A 25,122-nucleotide genomic window follows, 5' to 3' on the forward strand; every position below is an offset into this window, starting at 1 on the left:
TGTGGTGACATGCTGAGTTAGAGGAGCTCCTGAAGGGCAGTCACAGAGGTCTAACTACCAGATCCTATCTCTCTAACCTGCCTGACCTGAAAAGGAATATGGTGCTCATCTCGTGTTTCTTGTTGCCGTACCCATTGACAGTCATGTCAGTCTATGAAAGCCTCCAACAAAAGCAAAGAATAAACCAAACCACTTAAAAGATCCAACTTGCAGGATTTTTCTCAAGACACTGTCTGTGAGATTTACATTAGATCCTTTCTACCCCGTTCTCCAAATAAATACCAAGGAACAGCCTTCTCTCTGTGTTCTTTAAACCGGCCTGGATTTGCTTTGAAAAGTCATTCAGTACGTTTCTCTCTGCAACAATTCATAGCTGAGGCAACTGGGTAGTAAAATGATCTCACAAACCCCTACAGAAAATAGGAGCTATTTAATGCAGTTTCTTCCATGTGGCTGGAAAACTCCAGGCATCCAGAAGGCAAAATTCAGACAGGCTTTAAAATAACCAGAAAATTTGGCAAGTTTGAACCCACCTCTGTCCAGACAAGATGATATTTGGATCCTGCTCTCACATTATGGAGCAGACAGTTAAAGCTGTGTATGATCAGTCTGCAAATCTCATCACCAGAAGATATTACTGGGATCAAGAGATTAAGGATTTAAACAAAGGGGAAGACTGCATATTTATATGGTTAATAAGAATAACTCAGTTATATTAGTTGGGATTATTATTAAATATATGGCAGAGTTGATAAAAACCTGTGGCTCACTGCCAGAGAATTAAGTGTATCTCTGATTTTTCTATGAATTGCATGTTACCCACTTTGAGGTTCTTGCTCCTTCCTCAAAATAACCTTCTTTGAGATAAGGCCTTAAATTTAGAAAGTATCACTTTTTTCCAGTCTAATGACCCTTGTTTTCCTAGAAAGGAAGAGTACATGACTTCTAACGCTCAACACTACAAGGCACAGGATCTCAGTCAGAACAAATATCCCTGAAGCCACTCCCTCCCACCCCCTTAGTTTAAGCTTGTCCTCATTTATTTTATTTTTTTAACATTTAAAGTAACTGTTCATTCACTGTCTGCAAATGCTCTATGTCCATGACTGTGGACAGGACCAGGTCTCTTTCTGGCTCACAGAGATGTCAGGCTGCTCTGAGAGCACATTTTCAAACTCGAGAAGCAGGAGTGGTGCCCTGTTACTGCCTTCATTCATGTGGACATATCAGCAAATATAGGGGCTGACCTAGTGCAGCTTCTGTTTGAGGTAAAATTCAAAAAGACAATTTCAGAATGCTGTGAATAATCCAGGTGTAGATGCTTCTTAGTCATTCATTATGTCATCTCTTAACTCCAGCATTCTAAAAGGTTATAAACCCTTAATCTCATTGTACAAATGCAGTTTTCTTTGAAAGCATAGCCATATATAGGCACTACTTAAAGTTTTAGTTTGAATAAACCACTTTTGTCAGACATTTCCTTTTTAATTATTTTTTTAGGCTAACCCTATTTCATCACATACTGATATATTTTAATCATAGATTAAAACCACAGTTATACACTGTATGAGACAAATAGTTGCTGCAGATGGTCTGCCATCCTCAGAGAAACACAAACTCCTGGAGTAAAACCTGGAGTTCAGAGAATTAGCCAGCAGAACTCCAAGTTACCCCTTCAATGACACTTTAGAGTGCAGCAAACATTTAATTTATCTGTTGCAGTTTATCTCGATTTGTTAAAAAATAATCAAGACCTAACTTGCTCTTGAGCACTGCTATTAACACACTTTCAGATATCTACATTTATTTCCTCGGACAAGCAATTCTGCTACTCAGTTTAAGCCAAGGCCCCAACCAAACTGTCTTTCTCCTCTGAGTGCAATAGATAGTAAAGAGAATTGCTAATGATTTTTCCAGCCAAGTTTTCTTTAATGGACTTTAATCAAACTTAGGGGCTGATTCTATATTGATAGCTTAGCAGAAGTAATCGGAATGTTGGTTCAGGTCTCTAGGAGAAGTTACAAAGGGGGAAAATATAGCTGACAGCCTCCCAGTTATTTCTATTTGCCTGGGGATTTATATGGTGCCTGTCCTACTTGGATGCCTATTATTTTTAAGTGGTGCAGAGTTTCCCAGTTTCACCAGATAAGCAGAGAGTGCATCCTCTGCGTGACACAGAGCCACCTGAAGGCCTGAAACAGCTGATTCCTCCATTAGCTCAGCAATTTCTGCACCAACCCCACTTAGCTGGGCTGAAGCCTTGGGCTAGGATTTTCCTGTAACCTTGTGTGAATCATAAGACCCCACAGCATCAGGGCATCATACAAAAAAAGAAGGAAGCTATACCGGCAACACAGTGGGACAAGTGCTAGCTGGATGCCTATCAGACATTTCTCTCATTTCTTTCTTGCTCCAGAAGTGTTATTAGTGCATCATCTTCCTCCTGGCTACACAAAGCTCTTCAGGGAGCACTTAAGAGATGCCATTTTTCACTGTCATTTTCACAAGTGGTTTCTCTTCACATTTTAAAATGATGTTGTGCTGCTTTTGGAAAGTTTACAAATAATTCGGTGCTCAGACAAAAGAAATACCAAAGTTCTCATGTTTAAAAAGCCACAACTTTCCAATGTCAGGCAAAATTCCTTAGATGTGGTGGATGTGGACTGTTATGCAGAGACAAACCAATTACAAACTAGGAGCTGAGCAACTGCTAATGCAATTAAATATACTTCTTCCCCTTCTGCTCTATCCATCACTCATTTTAACTACAGCCTCTGGATGAGTTCATTTGGAAGACACAAAATAAAGGCAACATAACACTGACTTTGTTCTCTGCACTGTCTCTCAGTAATGTGGCTGTTTTCCAGGGGATAATTTAAAGGTGCTGATCATGATACATTTTATTAATGCTGGAAAAATAAGAATGATTACTTGTGGAAGCCAGCATGGATCTCCAGAGACATGGCAAGTAAAGCATGTACACTTCTTTGAAGAAACCACAAGTTTTAGTTGATAAAAATAACATAAATGAAAGAGACCTTTCCAAGGTGTTTGTTTTAATAATGCACAATATACTGCAGAGAGTTAATTTTAAAATCAGTCTCAAGAACTTACACATTACGGTATTAAAATCTGATACATTACTGCGATGAAAACAGTCCTCAAAGGGAAATCACTCATAAAATTCCTGTTCTAGCAGAGCCCCAGCTGGGGTGGTACCAGCCCAGAGTCAACATTTTTCTTAAATAACATTTGTGGATAACCCAAAAATTACAAACGTAGTAATTACCAGTGAAGCCAATGCCTCTCTCTATATTTAGTGATATATGCCAGGATGGTTGGTGAGCTGGATCCAACAAACAAAATACATTTTTGTAAGATATTATGCATTAAAGAAAAAGGAAAAGGGCTTTATGTATAAGCATGGAGATTACATCCTAGGAGTAGCAACTGTGAAAACGATTTAGTGGTCACAGTGGCCAGGCATTCTGAATGATCTCTTATGGCAGAAGAGCTACCAAAACTGCCATGTATATGAACAGAGGAAGGTGGGAGGCTGTTTTAATCACACTCGGGCATTAGAGAGATTGACAAGAGAATACAGGTGAAAAAATGGAGAAAAAAAATCACACCAAAAATATTCAAGGGCAGTAGAAAAATGATTTAGAGAAAGAGGCTTGTAGAACTCATATTTTTATTTTTTAAAGGGCCTAAGTACTGAATTGACAAGAGAGTGTAAGTGCCTCTGTAAAGAATAAATATTGGTAACTAAAGGGTTCTTTTATCTAGCAGAGAAGGGCAAAATGAGACCCAGCCACTCAAAACTGAAGCCAGATACAAAGAGAAAATAAAGTACATATTGTTAACAGGGAAGGTGATCTGTCATTAGAACAAGCCAGCAAAGCACAGTCAGCCCATTTGCTTCACATCTCCAGTGCAAAACTTTCTGCTTTCTTCAAAAAGCTGCAGCAGCCAAAGACAAGTTACTGAGCTCAGTTTAGGAATAAGCAGTCAAAGCTTGTGGCCAGAGCTATACAAGGTGCCAGAAGAAATGGTACCTTCCAACCTTAAATCTGGGACCCGGATTTTTCATTTGCCTTTTCTCCGGACAAGAGGTACTCAAATGTGGAGTATCCATCATGCCATAATAATTACACTTTTGTGATATGAATGTTGTGGGTTTTATTTTTGCACTTCTTATTTTTCTTACGGTACAGTTCTAAGCATTTTAGGAAGAGATTTTCTAAGCAGCAGGAAGAATCTGATTTAGATACTCAACAGACACAAGATTGAAGGGGGAAAAAAGGCATTTTAATACACCTGGTGGTTTTGAAAGCCTCACCCTAAAATACATACATTATTAAATGGGAAAGGAAAATGGACCAGTGATATAACTTCTGCAAACTACACTGTGAATTAATGTAAGAGCCAAAGGTCCTCCTTTTTTCTAGCTTCTATCACCACGTATGTAAGTGCCTGACAGTCCACAACATATTTATCATCAAATCATCTGTGCTAGGTAGAAAGCTGCCATTAGTCAAGTTTTGACAAAGCACTGCTGTGGCAGACAGAGTTCTGCATCTTGTACCACCATTGAAATGTTCACATTTCTGCTGCATTTACTCAGACAAGGGCAGAGATGCTGGGTCAGAGCTGGACTTCTTAGCTGGAGTAGAGCACTTCACCAGCTGCCTGGACTAAACTCATTTTTTGAGCTACTGCTGAGTCATTTCTCTGCAATGTAACAAACAATGGAAGTGTAGAGTTGCCCCAAGAGGGACTCAGCTGTGGACACAGGTTAGAGTAGATACAGACCTGAGAGATCTGTGTTTGCTTAGCTGCTGCAGAATCCTTCCACCTTTGTAGCTTCCTGCCTTCTTGTCAGACTCTTAGTCAACAACTCTGTTTGCCATTAATTGTATACCAAGAAGTGTCTAACAGTCTGCTTAATTATTGTTCCTCAGAACTTCACCCATAGTCATTGCACCCCACAAACAATTTCAAGCTCTGTATCAAAATCAGCATAAACTCAGCTGTTCAGAGCATCAATTTTCTGAAATTTTTGGTAAACCCTTTGCAGTGTAAGGAGGCAGCAGTGAAGATACTCAGACCATTGCTTTCTTTTGGCAAGATAGTAACAAAGATAAATTGAAATTATCCTAGAATTTGTTCAGTCAAATGAATGGCTTTATCCAGGGGTTGACAAAATAATTCTGGGTTATAAATTCAAATTCTTCATGAACAATATGATACAACTTAAATCTCACAGACTTTACAATGGAAGAAAAGAGGAAAATCCTTTCTTTGCATATTTAAAGTACAAAGGCCATAAATTCAAAAATTCCTCATGTCTTGGGTTCTGAAATTTGTTAATTTTGTCCTACTTGTTCTTCTTCTTGTGGCTGGCCATGTTTGGTGTTCACCTAACCCAACCCATTTTGCCTCCATGATGTTTTACTGCATAAAGTAGATTCTACATGAAACTCTAAGACATGTTCTAGGATACCCATACTCCTGGTCTCCACAGTTACATGAAGCAAATTGTTGCCTATCTGCAAAATTCAAGCTTTTTTTTGTGTACATACAAGTTAATACAGTAATCACATAAAGTGTATTATATGAAATGAATATAGTCAATGGAAACCCAGAAAATCCTGTGTTTAAAGCAGTGAACTGTAACTTGGCAGATTCCAGCATTTTGGGTCAGCCACACAATCACTCTCTGCTTGACTGTTCATGTTGAAACAAAGGTTGTGCTTATCCTGTCTTATCCTTTGTCCAGCTCCTTTGGTTTGGACTGAGAGCTCTTTGCAGTGCAGCATTAAGGACAATAGGACACCCTCACAGGTGTCACCCTTGAGACTTGAAGATTTTTGAAGAGAACGAACATCACATTTTAAAAATCAAAATATTTCCTGCTTTTAGATAGATGCCTTTGTTTTAGCTTCTCAAAAGAGGGGCAGAAAGGTCCTGTGGCTGAATCAGAAACGCCTGCAAACTCCAAACTTCTGGGACACAATGTGTTTTTTCAAACAATTCTTACTTCAAATTGCAGTTCAGCAGACTGCACCTGCCTCCAAAGCAGCTCTGTGATATTCCACCTGAACAGACTGCAGTGTGTGAGCAGATTCAGTTCTCAGGTGAATTGTATAATGATAAACTCTTAACTGCAAACATGCATTGAATCCCACGCGGCCGAATGCCAGCGGCTCACTGCTGAGCACCCAGACTAAGCCAACCTGCCTGGCCTCAGACCCCACTGCAAGATGCTACCCCTAGCTTGCCACCACTCTGCTGCTTGATGTATCACAAATTGTGTCCTCTCCAGCAGTGAAATCACCTTTAAATTTCCTGCAGAGCAAGTGTAATAACTTGGACAGGGGGCCTTTGAAATGGTTCGCTCGGTGGTGCTTATACACACGTGGTGGTAGAGCTAACTGCTGCAAATTTACAGGCTCAAGCTGATGTCAGATGCTCCCTGTGTGGATTTCACATGTTCCAAATATATTTACCCATAACATCATTATACCATTGAAAAACTCACCTCTGTTTTCCCTTTACTTTGACAGGACCTCCTGGTGTCTTCATCTGAACCCCATGCTGTTGCCTGAAAAACCAAAATGCACAAGTCACATAAGAATGCCACCAGCCACCATGTCTGGAGACTCCCAAAACAAGAGCAAGCATCTCCAGCCAACTTACACAGCCCAATTTAAAAGCAGCATTGTGACAGTAAACATGTATCTTGCTCCCACTGTGCTCACAGTGCACACAAATGATAAATAGATGAGAAGTCCAGAGGCAGAAGCAACTGGAATGTTCACAGAGGACAGACTTTAATTTACATGTAAATACAACTTCTGATCACCATTCAGCTGTAAGGTCCAAGATATAAACCCCACACACCGAGTCATCACCTTCTTTTCAAGGAGGACAGTGCTGTATAAAACTCACCAGCTTTCATTGCCAAAACGAAAACATTCCCTACAGCAAAGTCCAGCAGTTCTGCACAAATCTGTTGGTCTTCTTAAATTTACCCCCAAGATTATTACCTTTTAAATAACCCTGCAGTGAAGCAAGCTGGATAAAACCACTGGGAGCTGGGGAAGTGGGGAGAAAGGTTGATGGTGATTTGTGATGCCAGAAAAGTGGGGTCAGGTCCTGAGATTGAGTAAAACACATCAGTGCTGAGGGCACTGTTGACTGGGGTTTGAGAATGTGTGGGGTCCCCAGTTGGCTCTGACTGACTGCTTCAGAACAAGAAAAGTCAAGACCAGAAAAGCTGCATTAGAGAGAACTTTTAGATTTAAAATATTCAGCAACATACCCAGCCCAAATTTTCCCCCCTTCAGCACTTTTTAAAAATAGTCTTAACAAATTCATGCAGGTATAGTTAGCTGGAGGTGAAAATACAAATAAACATCCATACTATACATAATACATCATTCTGAGTACAAGAAAAATAGCTCTGTTACATAAGGAAAGGCCAGGCTCACAAAGTTCAGATACAGATCCAAAGCTCCCCTAACAGAGCCAGGTTTTCTTTATTTTCCTCAGTCCATTACCAACAAAGGAAATGGCTTCAAAGTTCGGTCCGGATCTGAACTCTTCTTGAACCTTCTCACTGCAGCCAATATATTTTTTAAAACCTAGGCTTCCATAGAAATTGTCCCCTCGGCACATGATAAATCCAGCTTTTTTGCTGGAGAGAGTTGGGAAACCACTGAGAAGAGAGGATGAATTTTCCTACTCCCAGCTCAGGTCCATGAAGACACTCATTCAGAACTACAAAAAATGCCACCACCCAGGAAATTAACTCATATACAACATTTGGGGAAGGGATATTTCTACCTCCTTTAAAAAAAAAGAAAAAAGGCATCTCTCCATTAGCTGAGCATTCCATTCAATTTGGCTTGAAGTAAGACTTTATGAGCACAGTCAAAGATCTGGTCGGAGAAGGGAAGAGCACAGATCTTTCCCTGGGAGTCACTAGGGAAATACCTTCCATGTACTGCAACCCAATCCAGGCTGAAGGCCAAAAGCTTGTGCTTCAGACGTGTTTTTGTGAGACCTGGGATAAGTCCTTGCTGGAAAGGATCATTAAGCTGTATCCTGAGAGGGTATATGTCACTGGATGAGAGAGCTCACATAGTAAGCCATCATAGGAGAGCAAGGAATTTTGAATGGTGACTCCTAGGAGCCCTTGACATCTGCAACACAACTGCACAGCAGTATTTTGATCCCCAGTCCCCGCTCTAGCCCATATTCACCTAACCACAATATCTTTGCACCTTGGATCATATTTCTGACAATCTTAATATAAAAAAAAATAAAAAGAAAGAAAGAAAAAAAATATTCAGAAAAGAGGTCACATATTAGGTGGCTCTTCTTCCCATTTAAAAAAAACAGAGACAGAGCTCCATTATAGAGCCCAGTTTACCCTAACAGTGCTTGACAGGACAAAATGAAAACAAAAATTGTTGGTTACTTCAGCAATCGATTCTTCTCTGCAAATACTCTAGGTCTTCTGGGGTTACAGCAATGCAACAGAGAAGAATTTGGCCTCCCAGAGGACACCCAGCTCTTCCTGCCAGACACCTGCACCGCAGAACTTCGAGGCATGTTGCAAACATAGCCCAAGTCAGAGCACTGCTCTCCTCCAGCTATGTTCTGATGTGCCTAAATGTTTTTTTTTTACTAGGCACATTGCCCTTCAGCTTTCTGAAGCACTACCTTGATGAGTCTAGAGATAACAGAAGATCTTGGTGATGGCCCAAATTATAGGAACATGTTGTTTGTGACTGCATCATTAGTCAGGGTGCACTTCATTAGAGCTAAGAGGATAATTAAGCAATATGGCAATCTAGAGCATGTTTTACAAGTCCCACACATGTCTTTGGCAGGACAGGGAGGACTTAGTTTGTGGGCTAAGTAACTCCAATGACCTCTGGTGACTCAAAGAAAATATTCATGACCCTGCAAAGCAGAACATCTAAACAATAATAAAAGTATAACTGCAAAGCGAAGCAGCTAATGTGCATTTAAATATTTGTACTGCAAGGTCCACTGACCTACAGCCTAGACACGTCCTTGTGCTGGGATCCCAGAGGCCTGCACACATCTGTGGTCAGGGCCTTTGGGTTGGACCTGGGCAGGCTCAGACCTCTGATCTTGAGGCTTTCACATAAGCTTTCCAGCATTGTTTGGTTTCTTTGCTTGACTGATCGGCTGTCTTTTCGGATCAAAATGTCCCACCCTCATCATCCCTGTTGCCTTGGGCTCCTCTGTGCAAACTCCCTGTGTAATGCTGGTGTTCCGCGTCCTCTCACTGGTATGTCCAACCCAAGCCCCTCCTCCACAGATGAAGATATGTTCTTCCTCTGCCTTAGATTCATTCTGCCCCAGTATCAAACTACATCCTGGACATTTGACAGAGAAACTTTCAGAAAGATCTCTCTTCTGGAGTGTATCTGTATGTACCCATATAGTTCTCAGTGAGGCAGAGACCTACTTAACACTTGCATAACACCACAGCACTGTAGGAGATGCTTTGTACTTTCACCTCCTTACCTGATCATAATGCTTCTCAAAAGCCAGCTTCTTGAACAATGACTTAGGTGCCTCCCCTCCCTTTCTTCATCTCCCTCAATAAACCAGATTAATTTTTTTTTTTCCCCCACTACTGAAACTGCCTCTGCACACTTGGATGAGATACAAACTCTATCCACCAGATGTTTTTGGTCACTCTGTTGGGTCATCATCCTGAATTTATGATTAATTTTCTCAGTTGTCTAAGACACTTAAGTTTCCCAGTCCCAGAAAACACATCTGGGATTATTTTTATTCCTCCTGTGACATCAGTGAGTCAAAAGCAGTAGACATCTCTGGACCCACATGCAATAAGACAACTTCCATGGCATAGGTCATGGAAACAGAGCCTGGATGAAGATGTGACAAACCTGGAGCAAGGCTACCTACACATACAGGACAATATGTGCTTTCTCCAAGCCCTGCTTGCCATGTGCTTAAGCAACCAAGCTGAGACTATTTTAGTTCAGAGTGTCAGCAATTCCTCCCCTACGTCCTTAACAAGAGGTAAAAAAAAGGGAGGTGGGCTGGTGTTTGTGTATTATTTCTGCATTTTTAGGAAGTCACATGGAGGAGACAATCACAGAGAAGCAGTCGTGTGTACAACTACATGTACCTGGTGCAATATTGCTCAACTAGAAATTAACAGAAATGGGTCACAATAGCTAAGCTCAGTACGTATCTGAATATTCAAATCTCACACCCAGACACAGAAAGAACGAGTTAATGTCTCTCCCAATAAATGATGAGCATCATGGTTTGCTCCCAGTTCAGACTGCAGATCAACAGTGCTCTAGAAATTCGATCTCATCATGTGCTGTCAAATCAGTTATACAGCACACACTGCTGAGAGAAGCTTTCTGGATACATTTATTTAATTACCAGCACATCCCAGTGTTTTTATCCAAAGTACCTGCCTGTCACTATAGAGTCCTGTTATCAATAGCTATATGCATCCTCAACTGTTGATGTGGAAATCTCTTTAGACTTCTGTAGACCAGCTTTTACATTCAGGCCAGGAATTTATAATTACTTCAAACACCACATATGAATTTAACAGATTAAGCATACACTAATCCCTTCCCTGTACTTGCACAACAGAGTTTGCAAGTTTTCGTGCAAAACCAGAACACTGCTTTAAAACTGGAAAGTTAAGACTGGAAGATAATATGTTACATGCATATTTATCAGGTAAATTAAACCTGTTGTTAATTTCTAAGATCTTTTACTACAAACCTATCCATCTGTTACCAATCTCACTTCCATTAAATAAGTGCTCCATGAAAACCACTGGAAGCCTTGCATACCTGCAGACAGACCCACAATCATGTTGTCTCCTATTAGGAGAAAAAAGTGTAATACCAGAATGTACACTGTGTATGTTTAAAAGGAGACAAAACCCCCCTGAAGTACAAGCTTGTACTTGAGTACTGAAAAAAAAACCCTAACCCACCAAAAATCAGGGACTGATTCTGTGAGATGCCAGCATTTTCTAGAAGGTACTGTGTTCCTCAGGCTTCTGCTGTTGTCAGCAGAAGCAGAAGCAAAAGCAGCACCTTGTGTCCCAGGCCCAGGTCTGCAGCAATTGCTGACAGCAGGAACTTCCATTTCCATCAACCCTCCCCAGTGCCCATAGGAGACTTCTCAATCTGCCCACAGAATATGAGGTGATTTGGGTTCTCTGCTTGTGCTGTGCTGGGCACCCTGATCAGAATCTGCCAGTCACATCACCCTTTGCTGAGTTATGCATGAGGAAGGAGGGCAGGAGGTGCTGTGATATGACAGCTATTGTGCACTAGAGACCTGAGCTGGCAGAGTCATTTCCTTCCCTGTGTATTTATTTACATATTCTTTTACAGTAACTGTACAAGGCACTAGTATGTTGAGAGAAATGTAGCTCTGGAAAAAAAAAAAAAACAACACTTGCTTTGAAGGCAGCTTCCTGGATTTCTCATACAGGCCAAAATCTCTGCATTTCTTGTTTACCTTTACAAAATTTTTTTGGATCAGCTCATTTCACAGCAAGGTATGGAAACTTTTCTCCAAGTTTAGGGAGAGAGAAACATGGAGGGACTATATTTCTGCCCTGCTTTTAAAATCTGTTGACTTTAATGGAAATAAAGCACATATGCACATACCCTACTGGACCAGTTTAGCTTAACCACATGCTTAAGGAGGCATTGGGGTGCAGATCAAGTCCTTCACACAATGGATGCTCAGAGGTTGCTTCATTCCCTTACAAAATGTCAGCCTTACTGATGAACAGATTTCAGACCTCTAAAATACCACCCAGAGATTCTTGCTGATAATGACAATCAATTTCACAAGGCTGTATACTCTGCAGTGTCTACATAATACAGCACCAATGTAGACCTACTCTTCTCTGGGCAAACTCTACAGCATTAAAAGAAATTGATAAGTTCCAGGTCTTACAGCACTTGGAAGAAAAGATCTTTCAAAGTTCTACAGGCTGGATCAGAAAACCCATGAAAAGGTTCTTCATTTTCTATGATGTTTACTGTGAAAACATTTCTACAACACTTTACCCTCTTTACTTTACTTTCTCCCCTATTTAGTCCTCCAGGACTTCTCCATAAAGACTTGCTGCTTTAGTCTAAGAGTGGAAAGTTAAATTCCCTTTTTGAAGCATTGACTTTTGTCTCTTGAGGACAAGGCACATTTACAGTGCTCCATAAATAACTTATTGAAAATCTAACTTCTTAATAATAAAGCACAGTAGCTTAATACACCAGAGGCCATTTCTGAAGTTCCAACACTGGTAATTTATTAAAACTGTGATAAGCATGTCTGATAAAAAGATAACTACTACCGAAAGAACAAAATGCCAAGCTTCAGTAATTAGTTCTGCTTCATACTGCAGTATACAAATTGCAAATCACTGCTGCATGCAGTGACAGGTATGAGGAATGATCACAGAATTCAGTCAATTCGTTGTGGGGAGAGGAGGGGGCTTGGATGAAGGGAATTGCATTGTGTGTTATCAAATTATTAATTGATTTCCCTTAAGTGATTTCAGATCCTTCACAATGTGGTGAAACTCAAGCTGTTTGCTCCATTTAAACTAAGCACCCACAGACTGGCCCAATCATATGGCTCTTCTGGAGTGGCTGAACAGTAACTCAGATGGGGAAGGCCTCAAATTAACACTTAGAAGATGGAGGTTGGCAAACAAACAAACAAACAAACAAACAAATCCACCAGTGAGTTTCAGGTCCCATAACCCTAATCTCTGAATCAGACCTTCTCTCTATAACCAAAAGTCAACATCTTACTCTACAGGGACTGCTTTTGGCCTGGCATTTATTGGCTGCTGAACACAACTGCTCACTCTGTTCAAGTCAGAGCAGAAGTGGATGCTACATACTGGCATATTAAGGATGGAATAATTCATCAGAAAGAAGGACTTTCTCATTTTAAGAATGGGTATTTAACTCAGTTCCAAACAATACCATATTTGAATATTCACGTTTCTCTATCTCATGGACTGTTATCACATCCTTACAAAGAGAAATGCAAGAGTTTGAGGCACGTTCCTCTGCCCTGGATCACATATTGCACCAAAAAATACAGAATGGTGTACATAGCACACAAGAGACAGTGAGAAGAGTTTCCAGGAGGACTGACCATGTTAACTTCATTGGTTTCATTTTGAAGACTCACTGATGTAGAGTTGAGTCTGTCCTCCCACCTTATGTTTTCAGACTGTAGGCACACCCAAACAGAGCATCACTTTAACACCCAGCAGAATAGGGCCTCAGCCTCCAGGTATGAGAGCTCTACCTTTTTGATCAAGTTATCCCAGTCAAAATGAGGTACTGTACACCAGTTGAGTCATGGTAACCCGTCCTGTTCATGGTCCTCCCTTATCTCAGATGCGAGGTAAAATGCTTCAGTTTTCCTCCTGTGCAGAGAGCACATCACAGTACCCAGCACTGGAGCAAGTGCATAAGCTCCTCAACCATGGTTGGCTGTCTGTGCCTACAAACACAATCTGTTCTCCACTGCAAATGTTAGTTTTTCAGGAGAGTTTTTAGCTGCTGTGAGCTCTTCTTTGATGGTCATTGCTGCTGATTTTCTCTTTCACAGCGTCAAAATCCCTTGTTATTTACTCATATTACAGAAGCACGTAGAGGAGTGAACTGCGATTGTGACCCCATATTTCTAGGCAATATACAAACATGCTGTGGGAGACAATTTCTGTCTGAGAGCACTTACAAGCTAAACAGAAAGCACAGGCACATGGGAGGAATGGAAAACCAGAAGCACAGAGGGGTCATCTGACTAGGAAAAGCCACCGAGCATGTCAGAGGCAGAGATGAGCACTGACCTTTGCTCTTATGAGGACTAAAAACTTTCCTGTCTAGCACAAATCAGTTCTTAGACAGCATTTTTTCGCTAGTGTCACAAAATACATCCACTGAGTCGGTGGTGCGTGAGGGAGAGGGTTTAGAGATTAGAACAATGGGCAAGACACTGTACATCCTGTCCTCTCTTTTCTGACATCTTGAGGCATGGTCACAGACTCATATACAAAAAGAAATTTGAATTTGGGTGCCTTCACTTCCATTTGTCCTGCAGGAGATTTATTAAACAACATAAGGTCTGTGAATCTGACACTCCCCTCTCTCTGTAGTGTCAGGTAGGAATTTCCAACTCCAGACATGCATTCCCATATCTGAAAGAAGCATTGTATGAGGCTTAACAGATCACAGTTTCTACAGTGTACCCAAATGGAACCACTGTACAAGGTTTTATTATTAAAGACGATTGTCTAAAGCTTTAGTCAAGAACATTTGATACCAAGTACTAAAACCAAAATGGTGCTTTTTAAGATAAACAACAGCCACATCCAGGTTACAGCTTTTTTCAGCTCTTTGGGAATTTCAGTGTACAAAGAACATATTAAAATGGAGCAGCCAGCTCAGCCTTGAGGAGGTGCTGTCAAGATTCCTATTTGAAGCAGATTGACTTGCTGTTCCTTTAAGTACACTTCCAGTAACCCTGGCGTAAAACATTTGTAACTTGATGCTGAATTCCATACAGAGGAGAATTTGAGCTTTTTTACATAATGGAACTTTTTCATCCAGATTTTCAGTTTTCATAGCACCTGTGAGCCTCCAGCATAGCCCAAGACTCCCTGTGCAAGCCTGTGTACGTACAGCCTTGCCAAAATGCATTATAAGTAAAGTGCAGTAATATATGATGCATCAGGCAGGAGTGGTACAGCAGAGCATAGAGACACAATGGAGCACAACCACACGGAAAGGAAAGGACATGGCACACCAGCCACATAACTCACTGTGAGGTTTGCATAACCAGAAGAGTTTTAGTATACCAGGGATGGGATTCTGATGAGACACGAAGAGGACACATAGGAGAAGACAAGAGGATAAGGTGCATTAACCTGAGGAAAGAGAGGTGCTGGGCTGATTCAAAGTGGGGTAAACCTCTTACTGAAAGTGACAAGCAGGTTTGTGAAAGACCCTTAAAATTAACACAAGTAATGCCATGAGGATACATCCAAAGAGAGGGAAATCAGTGTGAGGGTACAAAGATACTGGAATGCAGTGCTGTCCATAATGATAAAGCAAGCAGGAGTACACATTCTGCTGTGACTCTGTGCTGAGCTTTGACAGTTACATATTTACACAGCAATGTTACTGAACATGCCAACATGATACTTTGGAAGAAAGACACAGCTCTGAAGAAGAGAGATAAAGATGGCACTGTATTTCTGTTTCTACTATCTAGTGTTTGTATTTTTATCATACTATGAAAAGAAAAATGTCAGTCTGTGATGATTTCATTTTGCTGGTGATCTACTTCATTTTGCTTGAAAGTTCTTAGGACTGCAGTGATTTATTTGCATGTTCTATATGGGAATGCTTATCTTTTTTTTTTTTGAAAACAACTTAATTAATTGCATATTTCTATTGCTTTTAAAGCATGGATGGGGCCAAATATAAATTGATAGTCTTAGTAAACTGGGATATTTGGTATGCTAGTGAAAAAAGACCTTAAAACTCTCACCTATGGCCAATTTAGAATGAATGACAACATCCAGAACTGGAGAACAGCACAGGAGATGTTGGGGAAGGATGACTTATATGTTTCCTATTACTGAAGAACAAAAGCATACAGAAACTGAGATGAGACTTTTAGCACACTGGGTAATTAACAGCCACAGCAGAATTTGGTTTCTTGCCATGTCACATTCAGTTTATAGCTTATGACAACAAACATTTACAAAATGTACTGGAGATTACAGAGACATAAGATTATATGTTAAATCAATAAAATAACTAAATAAAGAGGTTAAAAATATACTGAGGGGAAAATGATGACAGAAAAATTTCACTGCGGTCAAAAACAGGTTGGGAATGTAAGTACCGCTGATGTGCACACACGTGCAGTTGTCACTGGCCAGGTGGGCACCACATAGCACTATTTCTCACACCACCAGCACTGTTTATTCTGTAAAGAATAGGTTTTGTTGTGGAGTTCCTTTTCTTCAGTTGCTACAAACAAGGTACAACAAGCTATTTCTAAGAAGTGAGCCAACGAACGGAGTCACAGCAATGGTTTCCCTTGATATAGTGGAGGCAATTCTTCCTTCAAGGCTCCTTTACCACCAAAAGATGTCCATCTCTATGCCTTTATGTTCTTTGGCAGAGTCGCCATTCAGAACTAAATCCCTCCTTCCTCTTTGTGGCCTCTGCTGATGGATGTGACAAGACTTCTAAGCAGCCTCCTCTTACTGTTTTGCACAATGATTTCTGGAGTAGGAGGTTCAAAACCCCTTCCAACGGACCAGCCCATATTCAGTACAAAATCAATTTACCATGGCTATAGTCTCCTTTGTATTTCTGCATCAAGCAAGGCAATTTTGTTCTCCTTCATTTTTCTGCTCTGGGTTTCCTCGCCATTGTGCCTCTTTGAAGCTCACTGCTATGGAGAGATGTTAAGGGATCTCCAACATACATTTTGCATTCCCTCCCCCTCTGCTTCTGGAGAAATCCTACAGTCAACTCAGTGCGTTTCTGTGCACCCACATTAAGGGTTCAGCTATGAAAAGCAATCTTTCCATATATGCTTCAAACTGAAAACATAATCAGTGAAACACACATGAAACCTCTGTGTATTATCAGCTTTCTAAAGTGAGGAAGTCTTGCATTCTTTAGTCCTCTCCAGGTTACATCATTGAATATACTTGTTCAGCGTTTATTTGTTTGCTTTGAGAAGGAGCTAAAATAAGTTTGAGGAACTGTCCAATTTGGATCTGATTCTCCCAACAATTAGGCTGAGATTCAGGAATCAAAATCAGCACATCCTGCAGTATTAGAGAGACTAATAGAGAACTAAGATGACATTTTCACTGTTCTGCGCCTTCTGTTTTTCTTTAGGGAAATCACATCTATTGCACTGGGGGTGCTAATGCTCTTTCAGATGACAAACACTGCAATATATTCTCATTAAAATTGTGTAAGAGGTTGAACATGGTTTGAGTCCTGTTTTGGCTTGGAAAAAAAAAAAGGGTGAAGTGCACAATTAAACAAATAAATGTGCGTGTGATTTAATTTATCCTATCAACATTCTTTTCTGGTTGTGCACTTAAGCTTGGTATAGTACAACCAAAAGGAAAAAAAAGGCACTGGAAATCTTTAATTAAGTGAAAGCTGCATTATTGAGACCAAACGAAAGCTTTGAGATTACTTTAATGAGCCAAGGCCAGTTTTGTGCAAGCCAGAGAGATTGGGAAAGTTTTGCAAGACAGGCTGAAAACAGAGATCCTGCCTGAGCCTGCTTGTACCATGGGAACTTAAGTGAAACCAGACTCTCCCTCTTGCTCTTCCCCAACATAAAATAATAGCTTTTGAGCTTCAATAATATGAGCAAAAAATTCTAAACCCTCAGCTAAGAAGGAGTCTTTGTACTTTCCCTATTCAGTTCAGCAGATTTATGTCTGAATTTCCATTTGTTTAGCACACCTAGGAAAAAAGATCCAGATCCTGTTCCTACTATGATTTTGACATGTACTGCAGAAGCACATGAGGCACATGGACTAGTCAGCTGCATTCTGATAGGCACTTCTGTTTAAAATTAAATGGCAATTCTGCCCCAGTGAGCCTAAATCCTCAGGTTGAGGTGAAACACAACGTGTGGCTGTAAAAAACAGGCAGAAGGAACAAGAGGGAGCAATGAGATGACTGATACTTGCAGTCAGGGAGTACACATGGTGCACAGGCAAGCGTGGTGTAAGCTTCCCAGGAAGGTTTTTGGCAATACACACAGATTGTGACCTTTAGACTCTCTGGTTTCTATGGGGTTTGGTGTTCAGCAGCATAAAGTGTCAGAAAATGCCATTTTTGATAAATCGCTAATAACCAAGAATGGGTAGGACCTTTCCGAAGTTACCAGGCTGGGCTGGAAGAGAAAGCCAGAAATGAAAGGTCCTCCATGTTTCATAAGAGACTTGAGTATTTTTTATTGTTCTACAGCTACATTGTACATTACATCTCTGCTTTCCTCCACCAGGTGTCTAACGCTCTTGATAAGCTAATTACAGCCTTCTGCTTATTTCATGTCAAGCTTAACTCCCCAGTCTGAGCCTAGCCTGCAATTCTGGCATGTATTTTCCTTAATCTAAGACCATCTGTGCTCCATCAGCAAGGAACACTTAAATACAGAGAAAGTGAAGAACCAACAGTGTTGAATTCCCTGTATGCTGCCTCCAACTCCTCTCCCCAGCATTTCCAATTAAGTGTGAAGCCAACATTCATCCAGTCCTAAATACACTAGAAGGCTCTGAGCAGGCCAGAGTCAGCTACAGATGCAGCAATACTTTTCAATGGTCAGTGGGGAAATGACAAGCCAAAAGGGACCTGAATCTTTCCATTTTTTTTTTACATCAAAAGCTTCATAATTCAAGTACTATCATATCCCCAGCAATACATACAGTGGTTGAGTTCAGCACTTGATCGATGTAAATCAAATACTTGTCTCAGAGAAGAATAAGGAGTCAGTTTGGGGAGAAAAAGCAATGGGGTTGATTTATCAAGAATCCAAAAGATATTTCTCAAGTCTCATGTTTATTGCTGCACAATGGAAGGGCACAACAATTTAAATCAATTGAAATCAAAACTGGACTGCAATGTTAGGGAAGATGGCTCTCTGCCACTCCAGTCCCACCACCAAAGGTTCGAGTGTTTCTGACCCCTACTGTCCCCTTGCTGCCCAGCCCAGGTCGACAAGTCCCCGCCTGCTGCCGCTGTCAGTGGCCAGAATCTGACCACTGTGAGCCCCATCAATCCACTCATCTTTCTCCTAAGGCTGGGAAACAGATGCCTTCAGACTCCCTGCTTGGTCTGTCACAGTTTGCCTTGCTTCTGCCTCCTCTCTTCCAACACCAGACGTCAGCACCTGATGCTGTAGTAAGCTCTGCCAAGCTTCATCTCAACAAGAAATTTATTTTCTCCTTCTCCTGCAAAGATGGCTCTGATGCAGTGTCTTTTATTCCTTCCTCCCTGCTCCTTTGTTCTGTTCTCCAGTCTGCACTCTCCTGCCAACCCAGGATTTATTTTCCAATTTCCCTCAGTTTGAGTCCTGCCCTTACATTCCCCCTTCCACCTGGCTCTTCTCTCACCTCCCCTCCAGCACATTTGCTTTTGACCTCTATCAAGGTCAAAGATTCCATAAATGAGTTTTGAGAATATGCCTTATAATTAAGATGAGGGAATACAAAATGATTCTACAACAGGATTAATGCAGCATACTTCTTTGTGCTTCTTCTGTCTAACTCCTTTTTGGTGGTTTTCAAAGCTTTCACATTTATCTTCCATTAAAAAAATACCTTTTTCTTTTTTTTGCCTTGCTCTTAAATCCCCAATAACTGATCTCACAGCAAAAGCTACTAAATTTGTAACAATTATATTAGCTACATACATTTTTTCTCCTGTCACTTTGTTTACCACTATTATATTTATGAACCATTGATCATTCCTTTCTGCCCCATGCATCAAAATCCCCTCTTATGCAATTGCAGTATGTCTCTTAATACTTCCAGGCTAACTGAAGAACTTTTTTCCTCATTCTTAATAAAGCTTAAATAATTTCTTTCTGAAACACCTTGCAGCCTATTCAAATAGCTACAGCCCTGTCATTCCTTTTTCCTTACTTAAAAGGAATTAAAACACTCTATTTCTAAAACCTCAAAACCATGCTATGTCTCCTGTTTGAAGTGAATAATTAATAATTAAAATAATGTATGGAATTTGGTCCACATTCCTGATACAAAAGTGTTTCTGACGAAAACATATTTATTAACTCTCCCCCAAATTCCTTCCAAGCTGTTCTCTTTTTAAAATAAATTCATAGATTTAGTCACATTCTAAGTATTTTTATCTGAAGGGATACATTCATGTTTCATTTTTCCCCTAGGGGACCCCAACTATTCTATTTTTACATTCAAAGGTTTTAATTCAAAATGTTTAGTAAACAAGTAGTGAAAAATGGGTCCATTTTAAACACATGGACATGCTGAAATTGCCTAATTGCTTACCTAGAAAGCAGAGGTGAAGGTAACAACTGCTTAACTTTATAATTAGTATGGATAAGAATATAACAATTTTGTGGGCTCACAATTAAGACAAATTTCCTATATTTACAAGTGCATATCATCACGTACAACACTTAGGTCTTAAATAGAAAGCCACATATTTCAAAGCACTTCAAAAGGACAAAATGTCATTCATTATCTCAGCTTCACATGTGGGAAAAGAAAGCTCAGACTGGAGATGGCTGGAAAAACCTTACCTCTTCACAGCTGTCTACAAGTGAGGCAGCCAGTCCACGCTCTCCAAATTCTCCTTATAGCAAATGGAGAAAAATATGTGCCTTTTCTGCATATTTCCTTCCCCTAACTCCTCACACTTGGTCTCCACAGTATCAGAATACCTTAGTCTCTACTTGATCATGTTACTGGTAGCACTGGATAGCTATAACCATGGTGTAATTTCTAGATGAAAGAAGCATTTCAGTGACATTAGAATTAACTTCAGATCATTGTTCCTTTAACTGCTCAAGCTGCAGTGGCACCCAGCAACTCAGTTATGCATCACAGCCACATTCCGTCATGCCATGCTCCTCCAGTGGTACAACCCAACTTTCCTTTTCCACTACCCACCCATTAGCAGGCAATCCACAGCAGCTACTGCCTGATCTTGTTTAGCTGGAGGTTTGTTGCTCCTCCTCCTCCAGCCCTGAAGAAAGGTTTTTTGAGCCTGGAAACTTCCCATCCTTCTCCAGTCACAGTGGCTGGAGATGCCATAGGCATAGTCAAGGTTGTGCCTGTTTACTCATCTTAGCATGTGGGTTGTGCTTTCCTTGAGCTCAGCCTGGTGAAGGCAGGTGAAACCTTGGAGGCCAAAGCTCTTTGAGGCTTTCAAAGGATTCAGCTCCACCTGCCATGTTGAGACAGGATGAGTGTCCTGTGGGAGTGATGAGCAAACTGTTCCCATCTCAGCTTCCCAGCTCTGGGTCTCTGGTAACAGCTGTACAGGCCATGTCTGTGACTCTGCTCTGTAGATCCAATAATCCCCTTGTATTAGTCATTCAGAACTGCTGCGTTTAAAAGAAGCTGTAAAACACACATCAGCTGAACTGCTACTAACAGAGAAAAGTAGAATTATTTATCTAGGGGAAAAAATGCACACAGTGACATGAAATGTGTTTACTATAAAATATTGTTTTTCTTTTTCCCTAAGAACTCAACAGTTTGTTCTAGAGGAAACATGAGGTCATTTGTGGGCCCTTTTAGAGAGATGCAAATCAATACATGGTGATTTTTTTAATGCTCTCATTATAAATGACTGGATGCTATCAGGGTCAAACTTAATCCTGTGCAGAGAGCCAGTACAATGGATGTGTACAATTTGGATCTCTCTTAAGCTCTGCTTAGAGAATAAAATGTAGATATTTCTCTGTAATCTCAGTCTTAAAAAAAGCACCAAATTGCTGCTTCTTTGCAGTAATTGGCCCACGTACTCCATTGTTCATCTTGTAAGAGGCCCAGTGTGCTCCTTTGTGTTTTCAAGGACTCCTCTTACTTCTGACTTCCAACATGTACAGCTCAGCTCCCACACCAGGGATGGGTCAGGGCACGGTGTCCCAGGCAGGAAAAGCGTTTCCCTGAGCACACAGCCCTGGACAGCAGCAAACCTTAATGCCAGCTCAGCAGGATGCCAGGACCTCTGCCCAGGATCCAACAGCAGCTCACCACCAGCACAAACCTGGGCTTGCTGAACAGGGAAGACTGTGGGAGGTATCACCTCCTCCCCAGGAGAGCAGGAGCTGGCTGCGTGAACCCTGCACTCAGTGTGTGAAACTCAGTAAGTTGCTGCTCCCACATCAACTGCTCTTACTGAAGGTGCTGCATTAAACCCTTGCTGTGTTGGAGGCTTCAGTAATGATCATATCAGAGAGCCCTAATTGGGATAGGAGCAATTAGGAAATGCTTTCTGTGCCATGCGATAAGCCAGCACTTAAAGCTAGAGAATAAACCACGCCAATGTCTAAAAATATCCCACATCCCTAAAGTAATAATAATAAAAAGCAGCATATTTTTATATAAATCTCAGTTTATATAAATGTCAGTTTAGGTAAGGTGTTGTCTACAACAAGAGGCTGATTTGCCTCTCAGGAACATCTGCAGGGCTGGATTTGTTGACAGCAGCCACGGATGAATGTGTGTGTCAGGGCAGGGGACAGCCAGGGCATAAGCACATGCAGATCCCCCAGAGCCTCCTGAAGCTGGTGGAGTGGGAAGCAGCCCACAGAGAAAAAGGGCTAAACAGGCAAACAAAAATACATTTTGCAAAGATACTGAAGCAACACTGGTGACAGGAAATGAGAAGTCCAAGGAATTTATTTTTTTTAATTTTCATTTTTTCCCCTCCTCTTTCTAAAGGACATCTAATGGTCCCGACTGTAAGTTGCAAGACATAAGAGCATTAGTCTTCATTCCCTACACATAAAATACCTGACAGGATTTTATCAAATAAGGAGTCCAATATGCTACTGTTATCAGTAAGTGACTTCAGCAGCTAATTAAATTCTCAGTTTCTAAATCCTGCTCATAATGTTTGCTGACAAAGACCAAAACCCCTGTAGTAATTCTGGCTTGTAGGTGAGGTGAGGCAGGGAAGGAGGGAATGACAACTAACAAATTACCCAGAAAGGCAGGCTGGCAATCCACAGCTGAGATTCATCATGCAAACCTCACTTTACTGTGTTAGTGTAACAGGGCAGTTCTCTGGATGCAAATCAGATCTGTGGCCTTCACTGACTCCAAGAAGGCTGCCCTGCTTAAGCATAGCTCCTGAACCTCCTCTACATGCTATACCCTATGTATATGACCCTCCTGTGTGTGGGTACATATATAAAAAATAATATGTAAATATATATATATATATATATATATATATATAAAAGAACTTCCTCTACCATGCCTGAATATTCACTTTAGAGGGCAATTACATTGGTCATAACTAGGCAGTGGACTCTGACCCAGTTTAGGAGACCTATGAATGCACATATTGAAACATATTCTCACTCACTAGAGCATGCAGCATGTTCTTAACTCGGAGAATTCTCAAAGGAAAACTGGCATTTATTTAAAGCTAAACCTGGGCTTAAAAGCTTTGCTGGCTATAAACGGACTCCTCAGTTTGGTTCTCCCAGACAGGGGGAATGTTGTGTTCAGAAATCACTCAACGCTATGGAGTATGAGGAGAGATTTGCTTTCTTGGCTCTCTGAATTTCAGCTGATGACTAACATCAGCACAAGGCTGGTTCCCAACAGCAGACACTGGAGCCTGTTAAAGAGTACAGTTCACAGCAGTGAGGAGCTGGAGAAGTGTGTCCTTGAAGGATGAAGTGTGGCCTTCAGACGTGGTCACCTCCAGTCTGAGAGGGCTTGTTTTCATCCCTCATCTCCCACTCCAGGTAGAAATTTCTGTCTTAGATAAATCTTTGGAAAGGAGACCTATACCTGAAAGCCTCAATCTAGCTCCTGACCAGTCATTTTTAAGAAAGGGTGTATTCAGGGAGTAAATTTCATTTGGGAACCTGAAACCATAGGAATAAAAAGCTGAATTTACCAGAAAGTTTGTTCAGCCAATATAACCTTTACTATGAAATAGCTTTAAACTTCTAGCCTGAGAGTAAGAGGTTTTAGATGCAGCTTTGGAAGGTGATTTATGAATAGATTTATATGTTAATCTGTTAATAAAAAATGTTTCATACTGATAAAATATGTGACAATCTAAACTCAGCTGTGAGCCACATATTAAAGACTGCATCTGCTCTAGTAGAGGTTTTGATTATTTTTTTAAATAAGGGAACTGCATTGGCCTAAAAATAAAGAAATAAACGTTGTATCTAGAAATATGTGCCATATAATTCAAATATGTATCTGGGAATCTGCAAGAAACAAATAATAAACTGCTTAGAAGAAAACGGCTTCTGGAAAGTCAAGCTTATTCCTGAACGTTTCAAAATAGAGTTCCTGTCAGGCAGCTCAGTGGTACATAAAGACAGGCAAAATATTCTCACTCTTTCCCAAAATTACTTCCCAAACTGGATTTTAAATTGGATGATAATCTTGACACTCCAACTAGATTGAAGAAATAAATATCTTCAGCAAAGTTGGGCCAGCTTCTGAGCACCCCGGGCTCATGCTGCATATCAATGCCTAATTTCCTCATGATGTCTGAAAGGATATTTTGAAAAATAGAAACGGTTCTGGCTCAAGGAGGTTTCTGCAAGTAAATCTGAAATACAATACTTTTACCTTCTTTTTATTGGCAAAACCCACAGCATTTTACAAAGGAGTGCTATATCCCTATTTCACATGCAGACAAAACGGGCAGATTAACTTTACCTCAGGCATCTGTGGGCAGAGCCAGCATTACAAATTTGGCCCTCCAAGCCCCATCTGGTGCCTATCCAGCAACTCTTGGGGATGTAAGATTTATCTAATATTTGCAAGTTTTCTGATGAGTGCCAGGGCTTCATATTGAGAATCCTTAACATTTCTCAGTAAAATATTTTCACCAGGAGAGATTACTTGAGTGACAATTTGTGATGTAATCTATATTACTCACTGCTCTCTATTGGGTTTATTTCTCATATTTTATTCAAATATACAGTGAAAAACTGAGGTAAACTCTGCCATCTCTCCTCACACTTCCATACACTTGCAGAGCATGTTTCTCATCAGCACGTATAAGTGTGGCACTACTGAGCCCTAAATAAGTAGAAAATAATGCATTTAATGCTCAGTTTGATTCAAAGTGCAAAAGACAAAACCTGTTCCATTTGTTGCTATGTGACATATTCAGGACTGATAGACAAGTTTTATTAACCACACTTTGTTGATACATACTGTTGATTTACTAGTGATTAGGCCACAGAGTTAAAAATCCCTTCAGGGAGTAGCAGGGAGGGAAGTGTGTC

At 40.6% G+C, this 25,122-nt stretch overlaps 1 protein-coding gene across 6 annotated transcripts in view; it reads right to left on the bottom strand.

The window, feature by feature from the left end:
• The window catches only part of SEMA5B (semaphorin 5B), a 208,555-nt gene that overhangs the window by 75,132 nt on the left and 108,301 nt on the right, over positions 1-25,122 (bottom strand). For all 6 annotated transcript variants that reach the window (XM_017823570.1, XM_017823571.1, XM_017823574.1 and 3 more), the window contains one exon: positions 6,545-6,607. In XM_017823570.1, the coding sequence (XP_017679059.1) occupies positions 6,545-6,607 (63 nt within the window). The remainder of the gene's footprint in view (positions 1-6,544; positions 6,608-25,122) is intronic.

Source organism: Lepidothrix coronata, unplaced genomic scaffold (genome assembly GCF_001604755.1).
Source record: "Lepidothrix coronata isolate B3197 unplaced genomic scaffold, Lepidothrix_coronata-1.0 Scaffold103, whole genome shotgun sequence".
NCBI lineage: Eukaryota > Metazoa > Chordata > Aves > Passeriformes > Pipridae > Lepidothrix > Lepidothrix coronata.